The sequence below is a fragment of the Mobula birostris genome, chromosome 6 (assembly GCF_030028105.1).
Source record: "Mobula birostris isolate sMobBir1 chromosome 6, sMobBir1.hap1, whole genome shotgun sequence".
NCBI lineage: Eukaryota > Metazoa > Chordata > Chondrichthyes > Myliobatiformes > Myliobatidae > Mobula > Mobula birostris.
Window position 1 is genome coordinate 45,279,579 of NC_092375.1, and position 27,883 is coordinate 45,307,461.

Here is a 27,883-nt window from a genome sequence, read left to right on the forward strand (position 1 = left end):
GGAAGATTCAACAGGAGCAGGCTTTATGGGTTAAGGTTATGGTGGATAAGTAAACACTGTCAGAGCTGGCCTCATCAGTGAATGAGCACAAAATAAAATTACAACAGAAGAGAAATAAGGACAAGAATTGCTGGAAATATTCAGCAGGCCGGGCAGCATCCATGATGGGGAAAAGCAGAATTCATCTGTCAAGTGTTGCATTAGGTGTTGAATTGTTTTTTTTCTTGTAATTTTCCTTATAACTTCTCTATGCTCATGTTTTTATTGTATATTCTTGTAATTGCTCACTGAATTTTCCAGCAATTACAGTACAGTTGCTTTTGTATTTTTCTAGAAGCTTTTTAGTTTTCTACAGCAGGTATCACATTGCTTGAATCTGGCTATTTTATAGATTAATTGTTATCGATGGAATTTTGTTGCCCTTAGTATGAGTATGAGACAACCATGACTGTTTTTATTCTTTGTCATTTCCTTGTTCTCTCGGTTCCTAGTTCCTTGTCTATTCTTTGTTCTTGTAACACTTAATAAAATGGCTGTAAGCAGCAAGCTTTGTGCTTCATTCTCGATGTCTGAAGAAACTTTGGATTGCAAAAGCATTAGGCTTCAATACTAGTGAGAACTGGATTAAAGTAATCAAATTGCAATTTCAAGCAACACACATCAAAGTTGCTGGTGAACGCAGCAGGCCAGGCAGCATCTGTAGGAAGAGGTGCAGTCGACGTTTCAGGCCGAGACCCTTCGTCAGGAGTTTCAATTTCAGTTCTTTTTCTCTTTGAAGAAGCTACCTGAACAGTTGAATGCTTGCAATGATTTCTCTTTTTCTGGTTCAGTGAGTGAGAATGCAGTACCTTGCCATACCTTGAACCTGGAATTGCTCCAATATTCATCTGCAATTCCAGTTTTTCAGCCCTGCTAAATCCTTCTGCAGTGTGAACTGGCCATGATCAAGCCTTTGTTTCCAAGGGCACAAGAATTTTTATCTCTTCTGCTCATCTGTATGTATGAAAAGCTCAGCATCTGTAGGATTTGGAGTTAAAGGTAGTTCTAACTTTTATTTTCTACTTGTCATAGCAATCTCTAAAGAAAGGGGCGCTACCACCATGGTAATCAAATACTGCAGATGCTGGACATCTGAAACAAAAGCAGAATCTCCCAGAAACACTGTCCAAGCAGCAGCTATGGAAGGAGAAACTATTACATTAGCTCTTGTTCTCTTCCCGATGTTACCTGACATTCTGAGTGTTTCTGGCATTTTCTACTTATCAATATGTTACTTATTTGAAATAAAGTTGAGAGAAATCTTAAGGCACAGCTGATGTTGGTGAGAGAAGAATTTTGTGCAGGACAACAGTGGAAATCTTTTTTCCTTCTGCGGGGCTTTAGGGTTTTTAATGTCTTATCAGAGTGGGAAGTGCAACCATTCTTTCACTTACTATACTATATATCCAAAAACATGAATTATTTTCAGTATCTAATAGGTTAACAATTGGCATTCCAGGGAATTTTATGGGTGTTTGTACAGCAGGAAAGACCAAAGGAGGTGTGGATCTATATTAACAGTCTGTTGAGTGAAGGAAGTTACCAGATAAATTCATCATCTAACCCCCATGTGATGTGAAAATTATGCATTTCACTAAAGTGAACCTTCCATCAGCTTTAATCTCTCACTGAGTTAAATTGAATTCATGATTCTTTATATATTTTCATGTGTATTTTATTTATTGTCTGGCTATATTTGCTGGAGAAACCACAATTAAGGAGGTCTGTAGTGTTGTGCTCCAGATATGTTTATTGGTGAACTCTGCGGAGTGATTTATAGAAATCCCAAATAGCTTTGGAAGGACTGGACATTAGTCATATGTATTTGGTACGTAGTTAGTCCTTGGCAGTGTGTAGTGGGTGATGTTCCAGTTATGTAAGAAAATCAGTGTAGATTTTAGTATCCTGAGGCACTAAACTCCAAACCTCCAGATCCTGGGCCTCTGTACGTCCCTCTGCAACCGGATCCTTAACTTCCTCCCTGGAAGACCACAATCTGCGCAGATCAGAAATAACATCTCCACGTCGCTGATAATCAAGGGGACTGCTCCAATCTCTCTACATGGTGTGGCTAGGCACCGTTCAAATGCTCTCAATAAATTTGCTGACAACACAGCTATTGTTGGCAGAATTTCATATGGTGATGAGAGGTTCTAAAGTAACAGTGAAGGGGGAGATAATCGTGACACTAGATACATTAAATAATTATAACAATACAGTTATCCATTAAGTATTGTACCTACTTGGAGTCCAGCCAACTTTTCTAATTCCTTTTTGGGCTATTAGAACAGTTGGCTGAACTCCAAGTATGTACTTCACTTGCCATGGTGTTTACTGGTAATGATGAAACCCAAGTGCAGAGGAAAGACGGATTCCATGTAGAGACAGCAGACAGTTTATACATTGGAATTCCAACACAACATTGGGTGGCTCAACTGAGCGACACTGCAATATGAAACATGCTCCAAAACTAGGACCCTGTGATAAGCAAAAGGATCATCCGCCTAAATAGTACAGGTCACCCAGAAGCCCGGAGTCTATCAAAATAAACTTCACAAGGTTAAGCAATTAAAATACAAGTTAAGCAACAATTAGCTAATTAAGGTAATCTTAAAAACCTGGGGGCAAAACAGTCTTTGGCTCCCCCCACAGGCCCGGAGTGCTCATTGCATTACCAGTCCCAGACAAGATGCAACTGAGGTAAGTATAAAAAGAAATTGCCCCTCCCCCCCCTTCCCCACCCTTCCTCACCAGTCCTAATGTAAGGTCTTGACCCAAAACACTGACTGTTTATTCCTCTTCATAGATGCTACCTGACCTGCTGAGTTGCTCCAACATTTTGTGGTTGTTGCTGTGGCAAACTGTTTTCTTCAGCTGGAGAAAACTGAATGGTGGGATTCCCCAGGGACTGTTGTAGGGGCCATTGCTGTTTTTTTTTAATTCTACATGAATGAGCCTTAGACTTGTGGTTGCAAACCACAATTTCTGAATGTGAAGATGACTCAAGTTTTGGTGGTGTTGTGAACTAAAAAGATCTGGTGATGGATTGTAAATGCAAATCATGGCTGATGAAGTTTAATGTGGACAAATGTGCATTGATGCATTTTGGGAGGACAGATAAAGAGAGACAACATAGAACAGCTGTTCAAAAAGGCATGTAGTATTGAAATCTGTGAGTATTTGTGTACACAAATCAATAAAAGTGATAGGCCTGATTGATAGTGGTTGATAAGGCATTCTTAATTCTGAATTTCATCAACAAATGTGCAATTTAAAAATGGGTAGGTTATTCTGAATCTTGATGAAACACTGGTAGAAATTTCTCCTGGTTTCCTTTGGGTGCTCCGGTTTCCTCCTACAATCCAAAGAGGTATGGGCTGGTAGATTAATTGGCCACCGTAAATTGTTCTGTGATTAGGCTAGGGTTAAATTGGGGGTTGCTGGGCAGCACAGCTTGAAGGGCCGGAAAGGCCTATTCCACACTGAATGTTGATTTTTTTAAAAAAATAGAATATTGTGTTCAATTCTGATTGCCAGATTATAGAGACAACGTAAAGGCACTGGAGACGTTCAAGTAAACATTCCTGTGATAAGGGACTATCATTACCGGGATAGATAAGAGAGACCATGAGAATGTTTTATTTTAAGAAAATAAAGCCGAGGGAACATTTGATAGGAGGAAATGAAATGATGAGGGGTGTGGCAGTCTGTTTCCTTTTTGCTGGAGAGATCAAGGATAAGGTCAGGCAGCATCTATGGAAATTAATAAACAGTTGATGATTCGGGCCAAGAACCTTCTTCAGGACCGAGAAGATGGAGTTTAATAATGTAAGGGCCGCATTGCCTTGCAGGGTCTGTAGCATCAGAAGCTCAGAAATACCACTAGAGGAAAGCATCGACAGATGTAAGGATATTTTTAATAGTGATCCTCATCTGTTACCAAAGGCATGTGACACTTTGTCTTCATCATTGTTCTGTGGAATTTTTTATTTCCCTTCACTGAACATCTTGTATGTACGTACTGTACATCTGGACCAGCCAGAAAAATGGGGTGAAAATGGTAGATAGAATTTTATACAGACAAATGTGGGGTATTTCACTTTGGGAGGACAAACCAGGGCAAGATTGACACAGTGAACAGTGCCTAATTTAGACCGTAGGACACTGAGGAGTGTGATAGAACAGAGAGATCTGGAAATGCAGATCCATAATTCTTTGAAAGAGGCATCACAAGTAGATTGAGTTGTAAAGAAAGCTTTTGGCATATTGGCCTTCATAAATCGAAGATAGAATACAGGAGTTAGGATGTTATGTTGAAGCTGTTCAAGATGTTGGTGAGGCCTAATTTGGAGCATTATGTGCAGTTCTGGTCACCTAACAACAGGAAAGATGTGAATAAGATTGAAGGAGTGCAGAGAAAATTTATAAGTATGTTGCCAGGACTTGAAGACCTGAGCGAAAGGGTCAGGTTCAATAGGTTAGGACTTCACTCTCTAGGGCATAGAAGAATGAGGGGAGATTTGATGAAGGTAAATGTAAGCCAGCTTTTTCCACTGAGCAACACAAACAAAGTGCTGGAGAAGCTCAGCAGGCCAGGCACCATCTATGGAAGTGAATAAACAGTTGGCATGTTGGAGACCCTTCATCAGGACTAGATGGCTCAAGGGTCTCTTTCTGTGCTGTAGCGTTCTACGACTCTATATGTACCATGCATTGAAACTGTACCCAAACACACACAAACTCCTTCAACACATTTCACTGATAACTTATATGCGCCTGCATTGCCTATAAAAAGTATTCCCCCCCGCCCCGGAAATTTATGTTTTATTGTTTTACAACACTGAATCACAGTGGATGTAATTTGGCTTTTTTGATATCGTTCAACAGATAGAATCTTTCACGTCAAAGTGAAAACAGAACTCTACAAAGTGATCTAAATTAATTCCAAATATAAAATACAAAATAATTCGCCCCTGTGACATACCAAATCGTCACCGGTGCAGCCAATTGGTTTTCGAAATCATATAATGAGTTAAATGGAGATCGAGTTCACACAATGCCAGTGATAATAAACCTGATTCTGACCTGTGTGCAGTTAAAAAGTGTTTCAATTGTTTGTAGTAGAAATACACATGCATCTGGAAGGCCCAGCTGCTGGTGAGTCAGTGTCCTGGCAAAAACTACACTATAAAGACAAAAGAACACTCCAAGTAACTCTGCAAAAAGGTTATTGTAAAGGCACAAGTCAGGAGATGAATTCAACAAAATTTCTGAATCACTGCATACGCCTTGGAGTACAGTTAAGTTAATCATCAAGAAATGGAAAGAATGTGGCACAGCTGTAAATCTGCCTAGTGCAGCCCAACCTCAAAAGCTGAGTGACCATATGAGAAGAGGACTAGTGAGGAAGGCCACCAAAAGACCTATTGCAGCTGAAGTAGTTACAATCTACAGTAGCTGAGATGGGAGAGACTGCGCATTCAACAACTCTTGCCAGGGTGCTTCACCAGTTGCAGCTTTATGGGAGAGTGACAAAGAGAAAGCTGCTGTGGGGGATAAAAACTCACACAAAATCTCAGCTAGGGTTTGCCGGAAGGCACGTGGGAGACTCTGAAGTCAGCTAGAAGGAGGTTCTATGGTCTGATGAAAGCAAAATTGAGCTTTTTTGGCCATCAGGCTAAACACTGCACATCATCAAAAACACACCATCCCTACTGTGAAGCATGGTGGTGGCTGCATCATGCTGTGGGGATGCTTCACTGCAGCAGGCCATGGAAGGCTTGTGAAGGTAGAGGGTAAAATGAATGCAGCAAAATACAGGGAAATCCTGGAAGAAAACCTGATGCAGTCTGCAGGAGAACTGCATCGTGGGAGATTTGTTTTCCAGTAAGATAATGACCCCAAGCATAAAGTCAAAGCTACTCAGGAATGGCTTAAAATCAACAAAGTAAAACCAACTCTAGTCAGAATCCAGACCTCAATCCAACTGAGAATTTGTGGCTGGATTTGGAAAGGGCTGTTCACTTATGATCCCCTTGCAATCTGACAGAGCTTGAACAGTTTTATAAAGAAGAATGGGGAAAAATTGCGGAGTCCAGATGTGCAAAGCTGCTAACAGTCCTGTCCACACAGACTCAAGGTTGTAATTGCCGCCAAAAGTGCATCTACTAAATATTGACTTGAAGGGAGTGAGTAATTAAACAACCAATTATTTTGTGTTTGATAATTGTAATAGATTTAGAACAATTAGGAGAAATTTGTTTTCACTTTGACACAGAAGAGTCTTTTCTGTTGATCAGTGTCAAAAAAGCCAAATTAAATCTACTGTGATTCAATAAAACATGAAAACTTCCAAGGGGTGAATATTTTTTATAGGCACTGTATACGTGCTTTCTGCTGTTGCACTGTGGTCCCAAAGTGTTCCATTTGGTTGTCATTCATGGTTGAATGACAATTAAACTTGAGCCTAAACTCACACATGCAAATGAAATTGTGCTGATATCATTCAATTCAAATCTCCCTAATGTTCTGAGTGTATGCGTATGGGTTTTTCACTCTGTGCCACCTGCTACTACCAGTTCTAATTACTAAACATCACTGAGTCTAAGGTTGCTGCTAAATTGGTAAAACCACACACAATGTGCGCATAAGTTACCTGAATAAACTCGCTAAGAAAACTAACTTCCTTTACAGTAACATGGACAATTAAATTGTTTCCGAGACAACAAGTACATAAAAGTGCGGGGAGGGGCTGCAGATGATAGGGGAATGTGGCATGCTGTGGTCTGTGTCTTTATATCACAGCTTGGATTCCTTCCCTAGAGGCACAGTGGACATGATATTAACTGTGATTTTAACAACTCCAAGAGAAATGGAAAGAGCAGCACCAATCCTGCACACAGCCTGTATCAATCTCACCCATTCTTTTGATTCCATCAATCAAGAAAGACTATAGAACGCCCTCCTCAAGTTAAGCTGCCTACCGAAATACATCTTCTTGCCCCCACACCTCCTCCCTCACTCCCATTCAGGGCCCCAAACAGTCCTTCCAGGTGAGGCGACACTTCACCTGTGAGTCTGTTGGGGTCATCTACTGTAACCAGTGCAGCCTCCTGTATATCGGTGAAGACCGGCGTAGACTGGGAGACCATTTCGCCAAGCACCTATGTCAGAAAATGTGGGATTTCCTGGTAGCCACCCACTTCAATTCTGCTTCCCATTCCCATTATGACATGTCTGACCATGACCTCCTCTACAGCCACGATGAGGCCACACTCAGGTTGGAGGAGCAACACCTTGTATTCTGTTTGGGTAGCCTCAACCTGTTGGCATGAACATCGCTTTCTCAAACTTCTGGTAATTGCGCCCCCCCCCCCCCACCATTCCTATTTCCCTCTCTTACCTCATCTCATTACCTCCCTTTGGTGCTCTTCCCCCTTCCCATTCTTTCAAGGCATTCTACCCTCTCTCCTTCCTCCAGCCTTTTATTTCTTTTACCAGCTTCTTAGCTCTTTACTTCACCCCTCCCCCCTCCCACTTTCACCTATCACTTTCCTCCCCTCCACCCACCTTTCTACACGGACGTCATCTTTTTCCCCAAGTCCTGATGAAGGGTCTCAGCCCGAAACGTCAACTGTTTACTCTTTTCCATAGATCCTGCCTGGCCTGCTGAGTTCCTCCAGCATTTTGTGTGTGTTGCTTCTTCATTTTATGTTTGCTTCTTGATGGACTGCAAATGGTAACCCTAAAGTGAGCTAATATCAGTAAAGACAAATGTCAGACAATGTTTTCTAATTGTCTGGACACTTCCTTGAATCCTTCTTCCCATGAAGTTGTAAGTTTCTTCCAAAGTTCTTTTCATGGAAATGGAACTAATCTCCAGAGCTAAGAGAAATTGTTCCATCCACCACAGCAACTCTCAGTCAGTCATGCCTCAGTAGCTGAGCACGTTTTAACGGCTGAGCTCTCGGCATTTGTTCACTTACACACTGAAACATACAAGAGGATAGCCTTTACACCCAATATATGCAAGTGAAAGATCTTCTGACAACTGATACTAGTTAACATCCTTCCTGTCAAATCTCCCATGATCTGAGTAATATGGTTGTGTGCCATCAGGTGTCATTAGATATGAAAGGTTCACTGTGAGTTGCTGTGCTGGCATGGTAGCTGAAAATTCAAGATGCACAATTAATGTAACAAATGCCGAGAAGAACAGACTTAATGGTGGCAAGATATTTTAGAACTTGAGTAACCTAAAGGCAAAGTTAATGAGTTAGATGGTAGATGACAAAATTCTGTATGTGCAGTCAAACAGAAACACAAAAGGAAAGAATAACAGCAGTTCAATGTATGCAAATATTGCATGGAATGGTATACATGGCAGAAGCAACGGCCCATTTTGTGGTAAAGGACGTCATACGTGCAAAATGATGAATAATTTTTCATCTCAGTGCAGTGGCAAAAAATTAGTAATAAGCAGAAGGATACTAACACAGGGACAAGACAGTTCACAATGTCAGACCAGCTAATTACACTTTCTGGGAGACAACTGACACAGAATACAATTCAAAAATTCAAAGTACATTTATTATCGAAGAATGTATAATTTATACAACCTTGATATTTGTTGGCTTACAAAGCAAGAAACCTGAAAGAACCCAATTTAAAAAAGAGACCAAACCCCAGTGCGCAGAGAAAGAGGAAAAAAAAACAAATCATGCAAACAATAGAAGCAAGCAACATTCTGAACCAAAATACATCCTTTTTAGATCTGAACCACAGAGCAGCCTGGAGTAGGCTCTAAGGTAGGGACAAGTTCGGCACAACTTTGTGGGCCGCAGGGCCTGTATTGTGCTGTAGGTCTTCTATGTTTTAAAGGTAAATGTTGGGACATTGAACACAGAAGAGCACAGGAGGCTAAAGTTTCAAAGCAGATCCCTTTTACTACACAAGTAGAAAGAAGAGGGGGCATTTGTACTACATGTAATTGGCAAGAAATTTGCAAGGGATATTGAAGGCACAAAACAAGGGCTAAAAATACGCTACCACAGAGCTATGGTACCACTAGTCAAAAACAAGCTGCCATTCCTTGGTGGTCTTTTGGTCCAGCAAATGGAACTAATGTTGTAGACAGAGAACATAATAAAATTGCAGGCTTCTGTGGTTGCAAGTTCTGAGTCAGTAAGTAGCAACTGCTGGGTTAATTTGCAGACGTGTTTAAATAAAATGGAAAGTGAGATGGGAAAATACCTTCTAGTACTGGATAATCAGAAGCCGCTGTAAGTACATGCTTCAAGATTTGCTCCAATAATAGCTCTCACAGGCAAACTGAATGCTGAGTTTGAAAACCTGATGAAGTCAGAGGTCATCACATGGCTAGACACTCCTACTGTGGGTATCAAGCTTGATGAGTGTAAAAGCCAGACCAGCAGAAAATCTGTTTGATACCATACAGTATGTTTTGGAAAAGTGACTAAGTGGAATGATTATCCAATAAAGAAAACAAAACATCGGACTACAGCAAAAACCATCATTGTATCAACTGCCATGTAGAGATTGACAATGAGTTTGTTTCAAAATAACTTCAATTACCATCCTCCCCCCCCCCCCCCCCCCAGGTGACTGGTGACTGGTGGCTGAGACTGTCTTTGCCGATTGATGATGTACCCCAAGAGTTTCATTTAAGGCTGGAATAGGGGCTCGGGGGCTTGAAGGTTTTTTTGTTGCAAAGATCAGAATGAATTTACTTAACCAACACACACAAAATGCTGGAGGAACTCAACAGGCCAGGCAGCATCTATAGAAGAGAAAACAGTCGACGTTTCGGGCCAAGACCCCTCAGTCCTTCTGAAGAGTTTCAGCCCGAAACATTGGCTGTACTCTTTCCCTTAGATGCTGCCTGGCCTGCTGAGTTCCTCCAGCATCTTGTGCGTGTTGCATGGATTCCCAGCATCTGCAGAATTTCTTATTTCAGAATGAATTTATTCTTTGGAAGACAGACTGTTGGAAAAAGAGAGAGAGAGAGAGAGAGAGATTATAACTGAGCAGATGCAGAGAGAAATTGCAGAAGCTAAAATACCAGCTGAAGGTGTCCTTCACGGTTCATTACATCATCAAAGATCAGTTCAAACCATTTGCAGCAAAAGTCAAGGCTATGATGGAAATACCAAGCACAGCCATTGTCACTGGAATCTAACACTTCCAATCGGTTTGCTAACACAAACAAATTGCTGCTCTTTCTGAATAAGTCAACTGACAAGGAAACATGGAGAATAATACTGTCTTCAAAAAGACGTTCACCTATGGGTGTGATGGTTTTAGTACTTCCCCTAAGTAACTCCTCTTCCTACAGGTACTGATGCACCTCTATCTGGAATAGAGGAATTACCCATCTCTTCCCCCGTTCCCGCCCCCCCCAGACCTGTTCAACGTAATGTGAGATAGCAAGGTATCAGAAGTAAGATGTCCAGAATAAGGAAAATCTCAGTGGTGGATTAGTCTGAGAAAAGAGAGAATGGGTAGATTTTGAAAGAGATACAGTTGATTTAAGTCACAAATGAGAAAAATTGCAGGTGCTGGAAATCCAAGCAACACCCACAACCCCCCCCCTTTCCTCCTTCCCCATTCCCTTTTTCCTTGCTCACCTGATCTCCTTACCTGCCCATTGCCTCCCCCTGGTGCTCCCCCCCCCCGCTTTTCTTTCTTCCATGGTCCTGTATTCTCTCCTGTTACATTCTCCCTTCTCCAGCCCAGTTTCACCAATTAAATTCTCAACTCTTTACTTCATCCCCTCCCACTCCTGGTTTCACCTTTCACCTTGTGTTTCTCTCAACCCTTCCCCCATCTTTTAAATCTACTCCTGATCTTTATTTCTCCAGTCCTGCAGAAGGGTCTCTGCCCAAAATGTCAACTGTACTCTTTTCCATAAATGCTGCCTGGCCTGCTGAGTTCCTCCAGCATTTTGTGAGTGTCAGTGGATTTAAGTGACACCTTGCATTTATAATTGAGAGCAGGAAATGGGGTAGAGGTAATTTCAAATGGAGAATTAAATTGATAATAGGAACTTTCTGAATAAAGAGGGAGTGCAATGGAAAAAGGAAGTATACTTCAGTGTGAAATTCAGAATGATATACTGTATCTTGGAAATCTCTGCAGGAAAAAGGAAGAAAGTGGAACCAGGCAAGTTATTCTCAGTATAGAGAAGTGGAAGTATATTGTGCAACAAGTGTACACCACTACGCTAGTAACTTATGGTAGGTGTACTCAAGATGCTGTCAAGTTTGTGATAAATGGAAAGATGTCACAATCCACAACCCAAGTTTTCATAAAAATTATTACAGCAGTGAAATCATCCTCCTGGCCATGGATGGCAAGTACTTGCTGATAAGTGATCAAGTATTCGATATGTAAATCTAGAGACAGTGAGTAAATCTACATGCAGAATCCTAGGGGGTAGTGATTTGTTGATGGTGGTTGATGAGTGGAGAGAAAATATGAGGCTGCTGTTTGTAAGTTTGCAGCAAAGAATGTAACAATGTGATTTTAAGAGAATGCCAATAAGAACAAAGAAGGTAGAACTGAGTTTAGCATAATAGGATCCGAAACTGAGCAATAGCAGGGAAAATAGCGAAGTGGTGACGGTTGGGATAGCAGCTGGGAGGAGCAAAGCTGACAATCAAGAGAAATGATAAGAGGGACAAGCAACACACATAAAAAATGCTGGTGAACGCAGCAGGCCAGGCAGCATCTATAGGAAGAGGTACAGTCGACGTTTCGGGCTGAGACTCTTCGTCAAATTTCCAGCATCTGCAGATTTCCTCGTGTTTGTGTTATAAAAGGGACAATTGGTTGATTTGAAGGGGGAAAAGAAGATCTAATAATGATCAAGAGAAGGGGAAAAGGAGAAGGAAACATTTGACTTGAGGCTGGAGCAGCAACAAAATGGATGCAAAATAAAATCAGGCAATAGAAATTAGTGAAGTCATCTCAAGGAAATGTATTGACACGCCCTCATAGAAAGTCTTCAATAACTTCAACAATTTCTGCAATAATGAAATCATGATTATGTACAGTATGCAAAGATTTTAATTTGTCTCTTAAATCACCAGGGGCAGCCCTAAGGTGGTGCTAGCTGGGGCTATAGCCCCAGCAGAAATTGCAATAGCACCAGCGTAGCACCACCAAGAAATTAACTGAAATTTCACATACAAATTGCAGCTGCTTTGCTTTCTCTGTATAGTTTTGAATACAGCTTGTTTCTCCAGTGATCTAGTGAAACAGCGCCCCCAATTACCATAGCACCCACGCAATAAAGTTATGAACTCTGTCAGATCCACTCTACACTTCTACTTATTAGTTCATTGGACAGCTGTTGCTGTCCTCAGATCAGTTAAGCTGATCTAAGATCACTTAAGGAGGTGATGTCACTCACTCTCACTCACGCGAGAGATTGATAGTATACATCCAGGCGCAGATCCGTGGTCTCGCGAGACTAACAGATGCCCCCCCCATACACACACATTGTGCTTTTACAAGCTAGCATAGGCCTGGCAAGTGCATTATTTTGGCGGTGTGGAAAAAGGATCAATTTTTAGTGAGAAAAGTTACTATTCATTTGTAAAGAACATGCTTTCAATTATTGTCTGTGATTAATTTTGCAAAGAATGGGTGGCAGCCAGCCAAGTACTTCAAAACCTTGTTGGTTGTTTCACATTCAAGTGATTCATTGCTTTGCTGTTCTCCTTGTTGCATTGTTCCAATTTTATTTTCATTGTTACTTCTAATGATAGTCTTCAGATTCTCAGCTGTAAAAAAAGCAGGTAAAATAAAATTTTTGTTACAAGATTAAGATTCATGATTAAAGATCCAAGTTTATTTGTCTTGTGTCCATGAAAACATAAGAGTGAAATGCTTTATTTGTGTTTCTAACCAACACACCCGAGGGTAGCCCACAAGGATCGTCAACATTCTGCTGCCAACATAGCATGCCTCCAAAGCTTGACATTACAACATTGGACACAAGTAAGAAAATCAAGCCCCATTCCTCCCTCCTACCCACGTCCATTAATCCCAGGACAGGCCTCCAGTGTACACGGACTTGGACCTGCACACACTGGGTTTCAACTTCTCCAGCAGGCTCGCAGGGATTTGTAGACTTGGAAGGATGGTTACACCACTGTGACAATCACATCTTCTAAAAATGCCACAATTGAGCTTGGGTTTGGCTTTGCCTGTTCCATACTGAGGTAAAAATGATCAACCCAGGGAATAAGAGTATTTTTATCACTGTATATTCTCTTGTGGAAATAATACAAGTGTGACACAGTGACTGAGTGTGTGTGTGTGTGTGTATACGTGTGTGTGTGTGTGTGTGTGTTTTTTTAAATCACAAAACAGTGGCTAAGTCATGAACTTCATGAGTTCGAATGGGAGCAGTTTTATTGGAATTGCTGCACCAAGAAAAGACTGTTGGCCCTTAAAGCAACTATCACCATTGGGAACCGGGCACCTGTGAGGGAGCAGGTCTTCACAACTATGCCCTTCTGTGTCTCCTCCTGCTGTTTGCTGTCACATCTAGCCACCTGTACAATAAACACTGAGCCAAACATTACATATTTTCTTAATATTTACATTATCATTTTGAGTATGGACTTAAACTTTGCAATGTGTATTGAGCAGATCCCAGGAGATTTATAGCTACCTTATCAAGTATTTACTTGTCAGTTAAATGGCTTTTTCAATGGCACCTACTGTTTATGAAGAATATAGCCTGTTGTACACTTTATGTTTTTAACTGGCCTATAATTATTGTTTTCTGGTCCAGAGTGACCTATTTAATCTTGCATGGTGTCGAAATGCACAATGTAAGGCTACTGATGTCATTGGTACCCAGTACTGTGAGGAAATAATCATATTTGGATCATGTGGAAGTGCCTGGTCCAGCTGCGTAAATGCCACCATTTTACCCATAACCGATCTCTGAAGTCACAAGAGACTGCAGATGCTGGAAGTCTGAAACAAAAACAAAGAAAACCTATTTCCCTCCACAGATGCAGCCAGACCCATCGAGTTTCTCTAGTGTGCTTTTGTGTGTCGATCACCAAAGTGATTTATAGTGCTTAAGTTCAGTCTTCGGTCAGGTAGTCCGAAAAAAATAAAGACTTAATTAAATTTATAGCCATTCAGACTGTGAAGGAACTTCACCCAAAAATGATAATCAGGAGCTAGTGTATCAGACAGGAGCTTGTGATTATGGGGTTTATCATATGTAAATGATTAAAGAAGTGCAACATTTTCACTGGCTCCTGGGAGCCCCTGATCCATGACAGTTCAAAGTGCAGAAGGAGCATTCAGAATACTATTGGGAATGCTAAGGCCATTCAGAGCCCTCAGAACTAAGTGACAGAAAGAACACACCACCACACAAGGAACCCACCCATGTATGGAAGAATCTATAGTTCTCACATTGGCCTTATTAGAACCCACTGAACCAGAGATGAAGCAAGTCACCTTCAATCTGGAAAGACACCTAAGAAGATGCAAAAGGAGGACCAAAGGCAAGACATATGAGAAATCCTATTCTAAATGTCTGGCTAGTAGAACAATGGAAAGTGTAAAGATAACCAACAATATCAGCTGAGGCAGGGTCAGAGGTCAGCCATGTACCAGAGCTACAATTAGGTGGTCATATTGATCAACGTTTAAATGTTCAAATAAAAGTCAAAACATATTATGCATATTCTACAAAACTTACTGAGCAAAAATTATCATTGACCCAAGTCATATATATTAAAAACAACCCACTGTCAATACATTGAGTGACAATTTATTAGCATCTTGTTTTTTAAGGCCCATCCCCACCAAGATATCAATTGTAACTGTCCAAATTCATTTTATGTTTGAAATGTCCAAGCATTACATTACGCTTAATTTCGACTCCATGGTTTTAAAACTTAATCATAAACTCACCTTCTTTAAATTGCAGTTGTTCGTTTTACTGATGCAGCAATAAAGTAGTCTAAAAAAAATAACCAGTGCAATCACTCCCAATGCGATGAAGATAACGTAGAGATAAGCTGGCATTGAAGCTATACGTAAAGAAGTAAAGAGACTTCAGAACGATGAGATACATGAATTCAAATACATACTGTGTAAAGCCATAAATGACTTATCATTGAAACATCAGTGAAATGCCTTCTCCCTTCCTAGCCATACAAACTATTGCTTAGAATATTAGGTACATATGTGATCATCACAGAAAGGGTGTGATAACAATAGGGAGAGTGCAGAAGGCATTCACTAGGATGTTGCCTGGAATGTAGAGCTGTAATATAAAATGAGATTGGATAGGTTGGGTTTATTCTTACTGGAATTTAGGAGGCTTAGAGATCTAGAAAGGATGAACACCAGTAACTGGATTGATAGACTCTTTTCCCTGTGTCAGAGGAATCTAGAGGACACATGTTTAAAGTACAGTAAAAGGAGGAATTTAAAGAAGATCTGAGAGGTAAGTTTTTTTTACATACAGAAGGTGGTGGTTATCTGGAAAAAGCTGCTAAACAAGGTGGTAGAGGCAGATACAACTCCAACTCCAAAGACATTTGTATAGGTACTTGAATAGGAGAGAAGTAGAGGGATACAGCCTAATGTGGACAAATGGGATTAGTATAGATATGCATCACAATCAAGGAGGTTGAAATGGATCAAAAGTCCATTTCTGTTCCATACACTTCTATGTTTCTGAAGAAAGAAGCTCTCAGAAATCCAGCGGTGAAAAGAACAAAGAACTTAAATTTGATTTTTTAAAATTACCTTAATTTTCATTTTAAATGCATCAACCACCATCCCATTCATTTCAGATAAAGACATGTTTTTAAATTGTGCAATAGGTATGTATAAATCATTTTAAGGAAATTCTTGGCTATTGAATTTGAAAAATAACTTATTTATTAATCCATACATTTTTATTCAATAATTCACTTTGTGTGAATAATCCATTGAAAGGTGGTCGGTGTTGTGAAACTGTGTCATGGCAACAGAGTGGCACAACTGTAGGAACTGCTGCCTCAGAGCTCCAGTGACCTGTCTTCAATCTTCACTTCCAATACCATCTTTGCATGTTCTCCCTGTGAATAAATGAGTTTCTTTTGGGTTCTTCATGTGTTTAAAGTGTGACGGGGTCCTGAATTACCCCTATGAACTGTACTTTTGAAAAAGAGAGAGAGAGTTGTTCAACTCCAGACACCTTGTTATTAAGAGAGAGAGAGGCGAAGACTGCTTTGAGATGGTGTTATGGTTTTGCTGCAGCTTGTTTACACTTTGCAAGGACACTGGCAGCTTCTAAGTTCCTACAGAGAGAGAAGAGAGGGGCTGTTTGATGGACAGTCGGTATTCAGCATGGTGAGATAAATAGAAGGTCAGCTATTAGACCTACAGACACATGGTTTTGGACACTGAATGAGCATTGTTGTGCCCACAGAAAAGGTGGGTTTTGGAGGATCGATCAGTGGCTCTTGCAGTGTGAAAAGGGTGTGACCGGTGGGGAGTTATTCATGTGTCCAACCCTCGCTTGGGTTGATAATTCCACCACAGAAGAACGGTCCCCTTTGTTGTGGTCACAGTCGGTGACTTCTAAAGGATTTTGGAGGACAACGGGAAGATCGACGGTGTCAGTTCACCTGAAGACTCAAATCTCTCCCTCTCTCCCTCTCTCTCTTTCACTACTCAACCCAATACCACGAACTGAACTGAACTTTACTCATCATTGTAAGACTATCTATTTACCCCTAGACTTGAAGAAGCTTGGTTTTCATATATTTACACACAGACACACACACACAGACACACACACACACACACACACACACACACACACACACACACACACACACACATTATATATATATATATATATATATATAAAATCATTGCTAACCTGTTTTATATATCTGCATTTATGTTACTGTATTGCATAGTTACTAATAAATACCATTAGTTAATAGCAATACTGGACTCCGAAGTGTTTTCTATTTCTGCTGGATCTTTAACCTGTCACAGGGTACGTGACAAAAGAAAATGGAAAGTGAGATGGGAAAATACCCTCTAGTATTGGATAATCAGAAGCCACTGAAAGTACACATAAGAGCTGGTGGATTAATTGGGCATTGAAAGTTGTCTCTAGTCTGTAGGGGAGTGGGGGAGGTTGAAGGGAATGTCGGGAGAATTAAATGAGATGAGTGTAATTAAGCATTTGATGATTGATGCAGACAGTGGATCGAATAAAATGTTTCTGTGCTGTTTGATTCTGTGAATCTATAACTCAAAATGTAATGGCTTGGAATATCCACTTTAAACAAGTTCAGGGAAGGTCTTCCATTTGCTACTGGAGAACTCTTACTTCAATATCAAGATTAATACTTACCTATTGGACAGGAAAAAAGTCAAGTCTTGCCTTTAAGATGGTTCTAAAAATTGGAAGCCAGAAGCAAGCAGGGAAGAAAAAAAACTACCAATCTGTCTGGCATACTCAATGATATAGTCGAATCGACTCTTCTAAGCTGGCTGTCATTTTAGCCAATCTTACAACTTTCCTATATAATAACATTTAAAATTAACAATACCTATTTTTCCATACAGGGTGCTTCTAAAATCGAGGTGGAGATTAAACAGGCATTGCCTAAAACCTTCATGTAGTGGTAAAATATACCTCTCAAAAGTTTCCAAAGATATGAGTCAACATCCTTTTTAACTCCCAAGGGAGTCTAGCTAGCCCTATAACTGCTGATCGTCAGATCTACAAGGCAGTAAGGTATTCTAAACAATTTCTTCTTCAATTATACATTAGTGTAAACTTTGCTTATCTGATAACACATGCCAAACCATTCTGGAAAATCTATAATTTATGGAGATTAGCAAAGGAGTTTATCACTGCATTACGCTCCAGTATTTCTCTCGAAATTCACTTTTGTTTTCAGGTTTCATCATGGGTTTGTGCTTATTCGTTTGTAGCTAGAACGTTTTTCAGTTCATTTGTTTCTCCACTTTCACATTACACCCATTTGGCCATTAATGTAAAAAGCACCTGATCGAGATAAGGGGATTTTCTGAAAAAAATATCTCTGGTAAACATCAACAACAGGGGAATCCACAGAATACATCTGCATTTCTATGTTATTTTACAGATTATCACAAAAATGCCCAAGTCAGTTTATGCAGATTTTAGAAGGCGTCAACAGCTTTTAGAAGAATCAGGGATAGCCAAGTACAAAATCCTTCCGTATCAGCATTCGAATTCTGACAATACGACAGCAGCCATTGACGTCTGTGAATAGATCTGGTATTTTCTATTTATATATACAATATCTTTCTTCAGAAAAATAAGTACAAGGGAGGTATATACTGAATTAAATAAAATGTGGCTGGTCACATTTGGGATAATTTCTAAATATTTGAGCTATATATTTAGCTTGCCAATTCTTTGAGCCTAAAATGAATATTTTTGGAATCTCACAGCATAACCAAAGAAGAAAATCCGGATTTTTGTGGGTATTGCTGGTTGATTTTTCTATATCTTCCTTTTTCAATCTACATAAACTGCAGTTTGCCTACAAACGTAGGATACTGTGCCATGCATTATCAGATTCACAAAAGCCATAACAGCATAATTGAAGAAGATATTACTTAGGTTATCCTAATGCTTTCTGATCCTTAAGATCAGTTTTCATTAGGCCAGCCAGGTTTTCTTGGACCTCTATTACAAAGGATATCTCATTCCTTTGAAATCACTTGAAAGGTGACGTCATGCCACACATCATTGTACTCAGGTTTGATGACAACAATCAACTGAGCTACTCTCAACTATCCACAGATACACCGAACAAGTAAAAGACTTGTTTTCAAAGTTATCCATATGGGGGAGATAATGGGAAGGACATAAAAGTATTTCCCAAATAGCAAGAATTCCAAGAGAAAATGGCATTGCTGTACAAGTAACCTGCTTCTGCCCAGACTTAAATACTAGAAAGCACAACTTTCCCAGCAATCGACTTTTGCAAAGTCACCCCTCCCCCTTTTTATTCATCATCAAATAGGGAGAAATGGAGACTTGGGACCCTTTCCAACTGTATCTGTGACTTCCTGACCAACAGCAAGGATAGGCAGTGACACCTTTGTCACTCTTATCCTCAACACTGGTGTCAAACAAGGCCGAGTCCTCAGCCCTCTACTTCACTTTCTATACTCTGATGACTACGTGGACAGATTCTGCTCTAACTTCATTTACAAGTTTGCAGAAGATACCATTGTAGTGAGCTGCATCTCAAATAACGCTGAGTTGGAGTACAGGGAGGAGATAAGAGACCCTAGTGGCAGCAACCTTTCTCTGCACGGCAGCAAAACAGACAAGCTGGTCATTGGCTTTAGGAAGGGGGATGTGAACCTGCTCCTGTTTGCATCAATGGTCCTGAGGCTGAGAACTTTAAGTTCCTATGAGTGAAGATCACCAACTGCTTGTCATGGTCCAACTACATAGAGGCCATTGTCAAGAAAGCTCACCAGTGCCTCTCCTCAGGAGGCGAAAGAAATTTGCCATGTTCCCTTTGAGCTTCACTAATTTTTTATCTTTGGCACCACAGAAAGCACTCTGTCCAGATGCATCTTGGCTTGGTATGGCAACTACTCTGCCTGCTACTGAGAGAAACTGTAGTGAGCTGTGGACACAGCTCAGCTTGTCACAGAAACCAGCCTCCCCTTTATGGACTCTGTCTGTACTTCTCACAGTGCACATTCAGCTGTTATTGGGTTGCTAATGAGACAATAACAGCAAAATTGAGAATTTTTGGCATAATAACTTCTGCGTGAAAAATCTAGATTAACAAATGAAAAACTGTTTCACAATTCAGTATTTCCTACATAACTTCCAATACACTTGTTCTGCCACCATTTCTTACACAAAGCCAATATCTTGAGATTATTTTTAAAGATCAGCTTTATTTGACACATGTACATCACATCTAAACAGACAATGAAATGCGTTGTTTGCATCAAATCAGTGAGGACTGCTGGGCAGCCTCCAGCTGTTGTCACACTTCCGACAACAACACAGCATGCCCACAACTCACCCTCCCAAACCATGTCTTTGGAATGTGGGAGGAAACTGGAGCAGCCGGGAGAAACCCACACAGTCACAGGGAGAACGTATAAACTACTTACAGGCAGCAGGGGGAATTGAACCCCAGACGGTAACCACTGACACTGTAAAGCAATTGTGCTAACCATTATGCTACTGTAGTTTTCAGATGTGAGTTGGTTTTAATTGCTAGCCTTCAATTTCAAAGAAGGTATTTATTCTCATTGCCACTGATGACCCTAATTTCTCATTACTGATTTAAATTCAATTTAAATAGGCTTATTTGTTTTAAATTTTCCACAGGTACATTATTCAACGTTAATTTGCACTTGCCTGCACAGTGGAGTTGGCTTGGAGTTGATTGCCTTTCACTGATTGGGTTTTCAACCTTACAGAAGAATGTTCTATTGTTGTAAAATGAGGTGAAGTTCTTCAGTGTAGCTTTTTTCCCACCATTTGAAAATGAAGTGTTATGCTTAGTCAGCGGTTGGTCATTCAAGTAGAATGAAACTGGTATTCCTTTATGAACTTCGCATGATATATGCATGTTTTGCTCATTTACACAATCGACTTCCATTATTGGTGTTGAAAGTTTCTCTAAAAGGAAATAAAAGTTTGAAAATATTATCCAACTTCATTTTTGTGCAATTATAGAATAAGACTTGGTTTTAAATTTTTACAATAATCAGTATTCCATTACAGTACTGGGAATGACATCAGACTGGGAAATTCATCTATACCTTTACATTATGAGAATATAGATTTCTTAACAATTCATGAACCCATGAACACTACTTCATTGTTCCTTATTATGTAATACTTATTTATTTCATAACTTACAATAACTTTGTCTTTGCACTGTACTGCAAAGGCAAAATGACAAATTTCATGACAGTAATAATAAATCTGATTCTGCATACACTTGCTAGTTATGAACTACCTTTCCAAGTTCAGGTTTTATCACACTTCATGCATGCCTTTCACAGTTTAAAAAGCCCACATTATTTATTTCTACAACTGGTTTTCCTATATAAACCATATAATTCAACAATCTAAATGGCCTTGATCAACAAAGTATTCAGTATCGTTCCTGACAAAAAAGTTCCAACAAGCAATATTTGGTTTAGTACTTTTTTCAGTTTAATGCCTGTTTTAAGTTTATATATAACATTTAACTCTATCCCAATAACATCTATGAATTTAATTGACACACTTTTTTTTATTTCCTTCACTGAGGTCTTTATCTTTCAAAAATCTAGAAATTGGACATGGTATTATAAATTCCTTCATGGCCTTGCCAAGTTCAAGTTTATTGTCATTCAACCATACACTTGTATAGAGCCAAACAAAACATCATTCCTCTGTGGCCAAGGTGCAAAACACAGTACACAGAATCACACACAGCACATACAGTTATTATATCACACAGCACATATAGTTGTGATAAGCACAATACAGTCACAAAGTAATTTAAGCACAAGTCCCTGATTGGCATGGCAAATAATTCTGTAAGAATTTCCCCATAAGTTTTTCCAATCCAACACTTCGTCATGTTTACTTAATAACTCTTTTTCCTAACACAACAACTGGCTTTGGAATACCTGTCAGTGATTGTTTATTGTTCAGTCTTCCTCTTCCTTAAACATATTTCTTTAATTGAGCTTTTGGTTAACTCTCCTGATATAGCCAGCTTATCTCATTAGCTTTTTGGAAACATCTTGGGACATTTGTTTCTATATTGAAGGGACTTGCAAAAACATGTTACTACTGAATCAAAAACACCCAAGCTTTAAATCTGTGGCCCTGCATTTTCTGGCCTCTGGGAAAAAATGACAGCAGTTTAGGACTGTCCACTGATTATAACTGCCAAATGTGAATCTTGTACTTTGTCATTTGGCTGTCCCACACCAAAAAAAACAAAAGAGGCTCTTCTTCTAACTTCCTGGCACTCCCTCTCCAGTCTTTTACCCACTAGTGCAAACTCCTCTCTTTGTACTATTGATCATCTTTTGCCTACTCTATGACAAACCATCTGCAGTAGTTTTGCTCCATCATCTCCACTGTGCGCAGTGATATGAAGGAAAGCACACTATCTGTATTTGTGTATGACAGGGCTATTCCAACTTGCATGATGCCTTCAGAGTTGTGCACAGTAGAATATCACAGGCTGAGGTCCGCCTGTCAAGTTGGCATAGGCCGTCCATGCAGCACAGCTTTAACACACAGTTAAAGACATACCAAAAATTCTAGCCTGTAGTCTCCTTATTTTGCATGATATATCACCGATTAATCTGTTATCATTTATATTGACATTATGAGGGGATCCAGGAGTGCCCCTATTAACTGATTGAAGAGAGACCGAGAGAGACATTTATCATTGATAGTTTGTTTGGAAAGGAGAGAGAGACAGAGTTATTTACCACCAATAAGTTGCTTTTGGAAAAGAGAGAGAGAGAGAGATGAAGATTAACAGTTGGACTATCACTTTAAGGCATTGGAAGTAACTTTGGATTTTTACTGAGTTTGGAGTTGGAGACAGCACCAAGCAGCTCAAAGGTTGCTATGGTGACCAAAGGCAGATTGTTGATATTTCTTCAAGGACTTGTGGCCTGTTTGTGCGCTCCTTTACAGACAAAGGAAGGAGGGACTCTTTGAGTGACGGGTGATGCTCAGCCTGGTGAAATAAATAGGAGGTCAGATGATCCAGACCTCAGGACACATGATCTGGACACTGAATGAACATTGTTGTGCCCACAGAGAAAGTGGGTTTCGGCGGATCGATCAGGCGGATCGATCCAAATTGCTATTCCATCGGTGAAGAAGGGGTTGACTGGTGGGGAGTTGTCTATGTGTCCACCCTCGCCTGGGTGATAGCTCCACCACAGAAGACCGGTCCCCCGGTTAAAGTCACAGTCAGTGACTTGTAAAGGATTTCGGAGGACGACGAGAAGATCGACGGCATCAGCTCACCTGAAGACTCAACTCACTCTCTCTCTCTCTCCCTCTCTCTCTCTCTCTCTCTCTCTCTCTCTCTCTCTCTCTCTCTCCATCACTACTCAACTAAATACCACGAACTGAACTTTACTCAACATCGTAAGACTGTATCTTTTTACCCCTAGACTTAAAGAAGCTTGGTTTTTTCATACATATATATTCCACACTTACTTTTATATATAATCATTGCTAACCTGTTTGACTTATCTACATTTATATTACTGTATGGCGTGGTTACTAATAAATATTATTAGTTTATAGCAATACGAGACTCCAAAGTGTTTTCTATTTCTGCTGGTTCTTTACCCCCGTCACGGGGTACATGACAACATCATAATGTCCACATCCCATTAATAACTCTTTATGCAGCTTGGCCCTTTGTCTAAGTTCCACTAAACTTCTCACATTGGTGGGTCTGGGATACAAAATTGGGTTTCTGTTCCTGTCCACTTTTAGGTAATTAGAAGTTCCTTCTTAACAAGAGCCCTTGGAACTAAATTAATAGGAAAGGAAAGGTACGTCGCATCCAGAGTTTCTCCGGTTAGCAGGTGATTTCCCTCCACGCCTCTCCGATGTAGTGGGGAACCGCGTACGAGGCAAGTTACAGCAGTGGTTTGCCATTGCCTTCTGCTGGGTGACTTTCCAAAGAGATCACCAGCTCATAACCCAGCACAGATGGAAAGTGTGCAGGGGAGCCGGCTGGATTTGAACTCCGGAACTATCGTCACGAAGTCCGGCACTATGCCACCAGCCGGGTCTAAATCAATAGTAGCAGAAAAAAATCAAGTTGGAATAAAATGGATGGCTTTCCAATACCACCCAAGACTGAGAGATTTCCAATTGTACGGTTCTTTCCTGTTACCTTGGTGGAGTGTTTTAATGCCTACTGCCTCACTCAGCTCCGTCATTAATATTTAAGGATTAATACAATGTCAGTGAGAAAATAATCCTGTCAACCTGTATAATGTGAGAAATACCTACAGATAGTGTGGAATTCCTTTTTGTTTAAAGCCTTAGAAACGAGCATAACAATACTCCTCTGTATTAATGCTGAACATCAACTCCACTTTATCCTTAGTCGTGGAGGCCAAGTCACTGGGTATATTTGAATGGGAGGTTGATAGGTTTTTGATTAGTAAGGGCACCAAAGGTTACAGAGAGAAAGCAAGAGAATGGGGTTGAGAAGGATCATAAGTAAACCATGATGAAATTCATAGCAGACCAGACTCAATGGCCTGATTCTGCTGTGATGTGTTATGGCCTTATCCAATATTCGGAAGGGCAAAATGCAGCAACAGTCAAATATCATGAATTATGTTCCCATTCTTAAGGCACTTCCTGAATTTCAGAACTTGGTTTTATCACAGGAGCACCAAATTATAACACCTTAACTTAATTTCCATATCATAATTTGTGCACATAATGAAGCAATTCTTTTACCTAAGGGAACTATTCAGAATTTTAGAATGGGTTCAATTAAGTAAAGTTTAAAAGACATAGACTTACCAAATAAACGTAATATAATGTCTTGACTTAATGTCTGTATTCCCTTTTCGTCAAATACGTTCACTATGTATTTTCCTTCATCAGATTTTGATGTGGAGATAATGCTCAGAGAACCATTTTGAAAAATGTTTACTCTCCTGCGAGATTGACCATACAACTTAGGAGCATTTTTGTATCGTGCGATCTGGTGCTGTCCTTTAAGCCAATAAACAGAATGATTGGTACTGGAGTTTAGATTCAGAACGTCTAACAGAACTGAATCCCCAAGTTCTCTATCAACATTCACCTCACAGTTATTGCTTTCTGTAAGATACCATTCTGCAAAAGAAAAGAAAATGAAAGCTACTGATTTTAAAATAATTATGAAACATATATGAAACATTCTTTTTTATCTATAAAGAACTTTCAGGTCAGTTTATCTTACCAGACACAGCCATCAACAGAAAGAAGCAAAATTGTGAAAATATCCCATTGGAAACCATCCTGACAGATTTTAACTGTCTGGTCAGCACCCAGTCTTGGTTAGCGATCTTAAGGGAAAAAGTACAACAAATGTAAGAACACTGGGAAGTTTCTCAGGAATTTGACAGGAAGGAAGGGTGGGATAACAAACAAGGGTCAATTTGTATTCTGATACCAGATTTGCTCTAATTAGAGGTTAGCATAGCATATTTTGAAGGAAAAACAATCTTAATCTCAAGATCTCCACATAAATATTGTCTAAAATAGTTTCAGCTGGAAAGAATATCCACAGAACTGCCACCGTGTCTCTGCAATGATTCAAGATGTGATCTTTCTAAACTTTAAATTATTTTTCCAGATGATCTGAATGCAGTGATGTTCCTTACAAAATCAAAGGTCAAACAGCATCCACAAATATCTGGTATCAAAGATGTTGGTTAATGAACCTATGAAAAGTTTGCTCTAGGCACGTATCAGAATACTGAATGCTAGATGTGATCCTTCACAATTGAGATAGTACATGGATATATGCAGAGAAGCAGTGATTATTTGATTCAGTTCATCTGCCCAAACTACTGCATTTCCCAGGAAGTAATTTTTCCAAAGAATGGAAGGAGTTCACACAATGCACCTAGCTGATAGTGACAGATAACCCTCAGTAGATTAATAAATTAGTCATTAGTAACAAATGGGAAATAATTGTACCATACCATAAATTCTTGAATAAGATATTAGAGAATATGGAAACATAGAAACATAGAAAATACGTGCAGGAGTAGGCCATTCGGCCCTTCGAGCCTGCACTGCCATTCAGTATGATCATGGCTGATCATCCAACTCAGAGCCCTGTACCAGCCTTCCCCCCATACCCCCTAATCCCTTTAGCCACAAGGGCCATATCTAACTCCCTCTTAAATATAGCCAATGAACTGGCCTCAACTGTTTCCTGTGGCAGAGAATTCCACAGATTCACCACTCTCTGTGTGAAGAAGTTTTTTCTAATCTCGGTCCTAAAAGGCTTCCCCTTTATCCTCAGACTGTGACCCCTCGTTCTGGACTTCCCCAACACTGGGAACAATCTTCCTGCATCTAGCCTGTCCAATCCCTTTAGGATTTTATATGTTTCAATAAGATCCCCCCTCAATCTTCTAAATTCCAACGAGTATAAGCCTAGTCAATCCAGTCTTTCATCATATGAAAGTCCTACCATCCCAGGAATCAATCTGGTGAACCTTCTTTGTACTCCCTCTATGGCAAGGATGTTTTTCCTCAGATTAGGGGACCAAAACTGCACACAATACTCCAGGTAATATATTAAATGAATTTCAAGCTCAAAGCATCCTATGTAAGAAAAGCAACAAGGACCTGAAACAGTGCTTTACATGCAATCTTGACCAGGAAGGATCTTCCAGTATTTTCTTAAAGTTGCAGAGAGTATTAGTAGATACAGTAACTATAGTTTTGCAGATTTACAGGATTCTGTCATCAAAGATTAGATTACATGTGGAATCTGAGAGTCTAGCCTGGGACTGTGGCTTGATGTAGAGGCAACTCTGAGAGAGTGCCACAGACACGCAAGTCTGCTTAGTTATCCAGAACCAAACTTGAAATCTTCATTTGCCAACTGCAGTAAAATGAGAGGCAAAGACATGTCAAGGAACGTACACGGTTCAAGCACTTGAGTACAAGATAGAGACCTCTGGCTCTAATTCTATAGGATCCCAGTAGTCCCATTTCTGGAATACTATTTAAGACTTTGTCTCCCTGGCTAAGGATTGATGTACATGCCTTAGGAGAAAGGAGTGAAAATTCATTACATTTGTAGGATGCTCGGTTTATTGCATAAAGAGAGATTAGGCTAACCAGCTCTCAATTAAAATGAAATGTGGTCTTATTGAAATGTATAAAATCCTTAAGGGGCTTGACACAGTGGATGTAGAGTTGATGTTCACCCAGACTGAAAGAAGGGTGTCACAATCTCAAAAATGAATCAGTCAAGCAGAAAGAAGATGAAAGGAAATTAAATGCTTTCACTCAAGAAGCTAGAGAATGTTTAGAATTTACTGGCTAAGAAGCTAAAAGAGGTTTATTCGCTCAGTGTATACACAAAGGGTCTAATGCAGGGAAATGGCATTGAGGGTGATGAACGGCTAGGATCTTAATAAATTTCATGTAGGCATGAAAGGCTGACCAGCCTATTTCAGTTTCTAGTCCTTATGACTTTATGTTCCTACATTGCTACAATGTCACAACTACGTTAAATGGTAATTTGAGTAAATGAGAAAGAAATGTCCTCCATCTAGAAAAAGACATCCAGAGCATTAGTTGGAAATTCATTTTGATGAACTATATATGAGAAAGAGGTCATTGAAAGCCCACAGGATGATTGGAATGAGCAATATAGAATAGAAATGGCCAAATTCAGAGCAACAGGTGAAAACAACATACATGGTGCAAAATGCAATAATTTCTGTAGCAGTTGCTCTCAGGTCCCTGGTGTATCTCCCCATCTCACCTTAAACCTGGTACTTGATTCCCTAACCCTGGGAAAAAGGTTGTGCAATCACCCGACCCGCCCAACCTTTCTCCATAACTCAAGATTCAAGAGTGTGGAGGAGAATTAAATAAATGTTACTCCAGATCCAAAAAACACACCTTTCTGCAAACATATTCTTGATGGCAGGCAGGCTGGCACCAGTGATGTATTGGACAGTTTTGACTACTTGTTGTAGATCCTTCCCGTCTGCCACAGCA

At 39.9% G+C, this 27,883-nt stretch overlaps 1 protein-coding gene across 1 annotated transcript; it reads right to left on the bottom strand.

The window, feature by feature from the left end:
- Nucleotides 1-10,745: 10,745 nt before the first annotated feature.
- LOC140199771 (T-cell surface antigen CD2-like) lies at nucleotides 10,746-27,859 on the bottom strand. The gene is made up of 6 exons (XM_072262258.1): nucleotides 27,785-27,859; nucleotides 25,092-25,197; nucleotides 24,668-24,985; nucleotides 20,501-20,764; nucleotides 15,010-15,128; nucleotides 10,746-12,845 (listed from the first exon to the last, which is right to left on the bottom strand). Exons 2-6 carry the CDS (start codon nucleotides 25,147-25,149, stop codon nucleotides 12,834-12,836), a joined length of 771 nt encoding a protein of 256 aa, XP_072118359.1. The 5' UTR covers nucleotides 25,150-25,197; nucleotides 27,785-27,859; the 3' UTR covers nucleotides 10,746-12,833.
- Nucleotides 27,860-27,883: the final 24 nt, after the last annotated feature.

Coding starts and splice junctions, on each gene's coding strand:
- LOC140199771 (XM_072262258.1), bottom strand. CDS start 25,149: ATGGTTTCCAATGGGATATTTTCACAATTTTGCTTCTTTCTGTTGATG. Junction 20,765..24,667: donor CATTATATTACGTTTATTTG/GTAAGTCTATGT, acceptor ATTTCCTTTTAG/AGAAACTTTCAACACCAATA. Junction 15,129..20,500: donor AAGCCAACTCCACTGTGCAG/GCAAGTGCAAAT, acceptor CTTTACGTATAG/CTTCAATGCCAGCTTATCTC.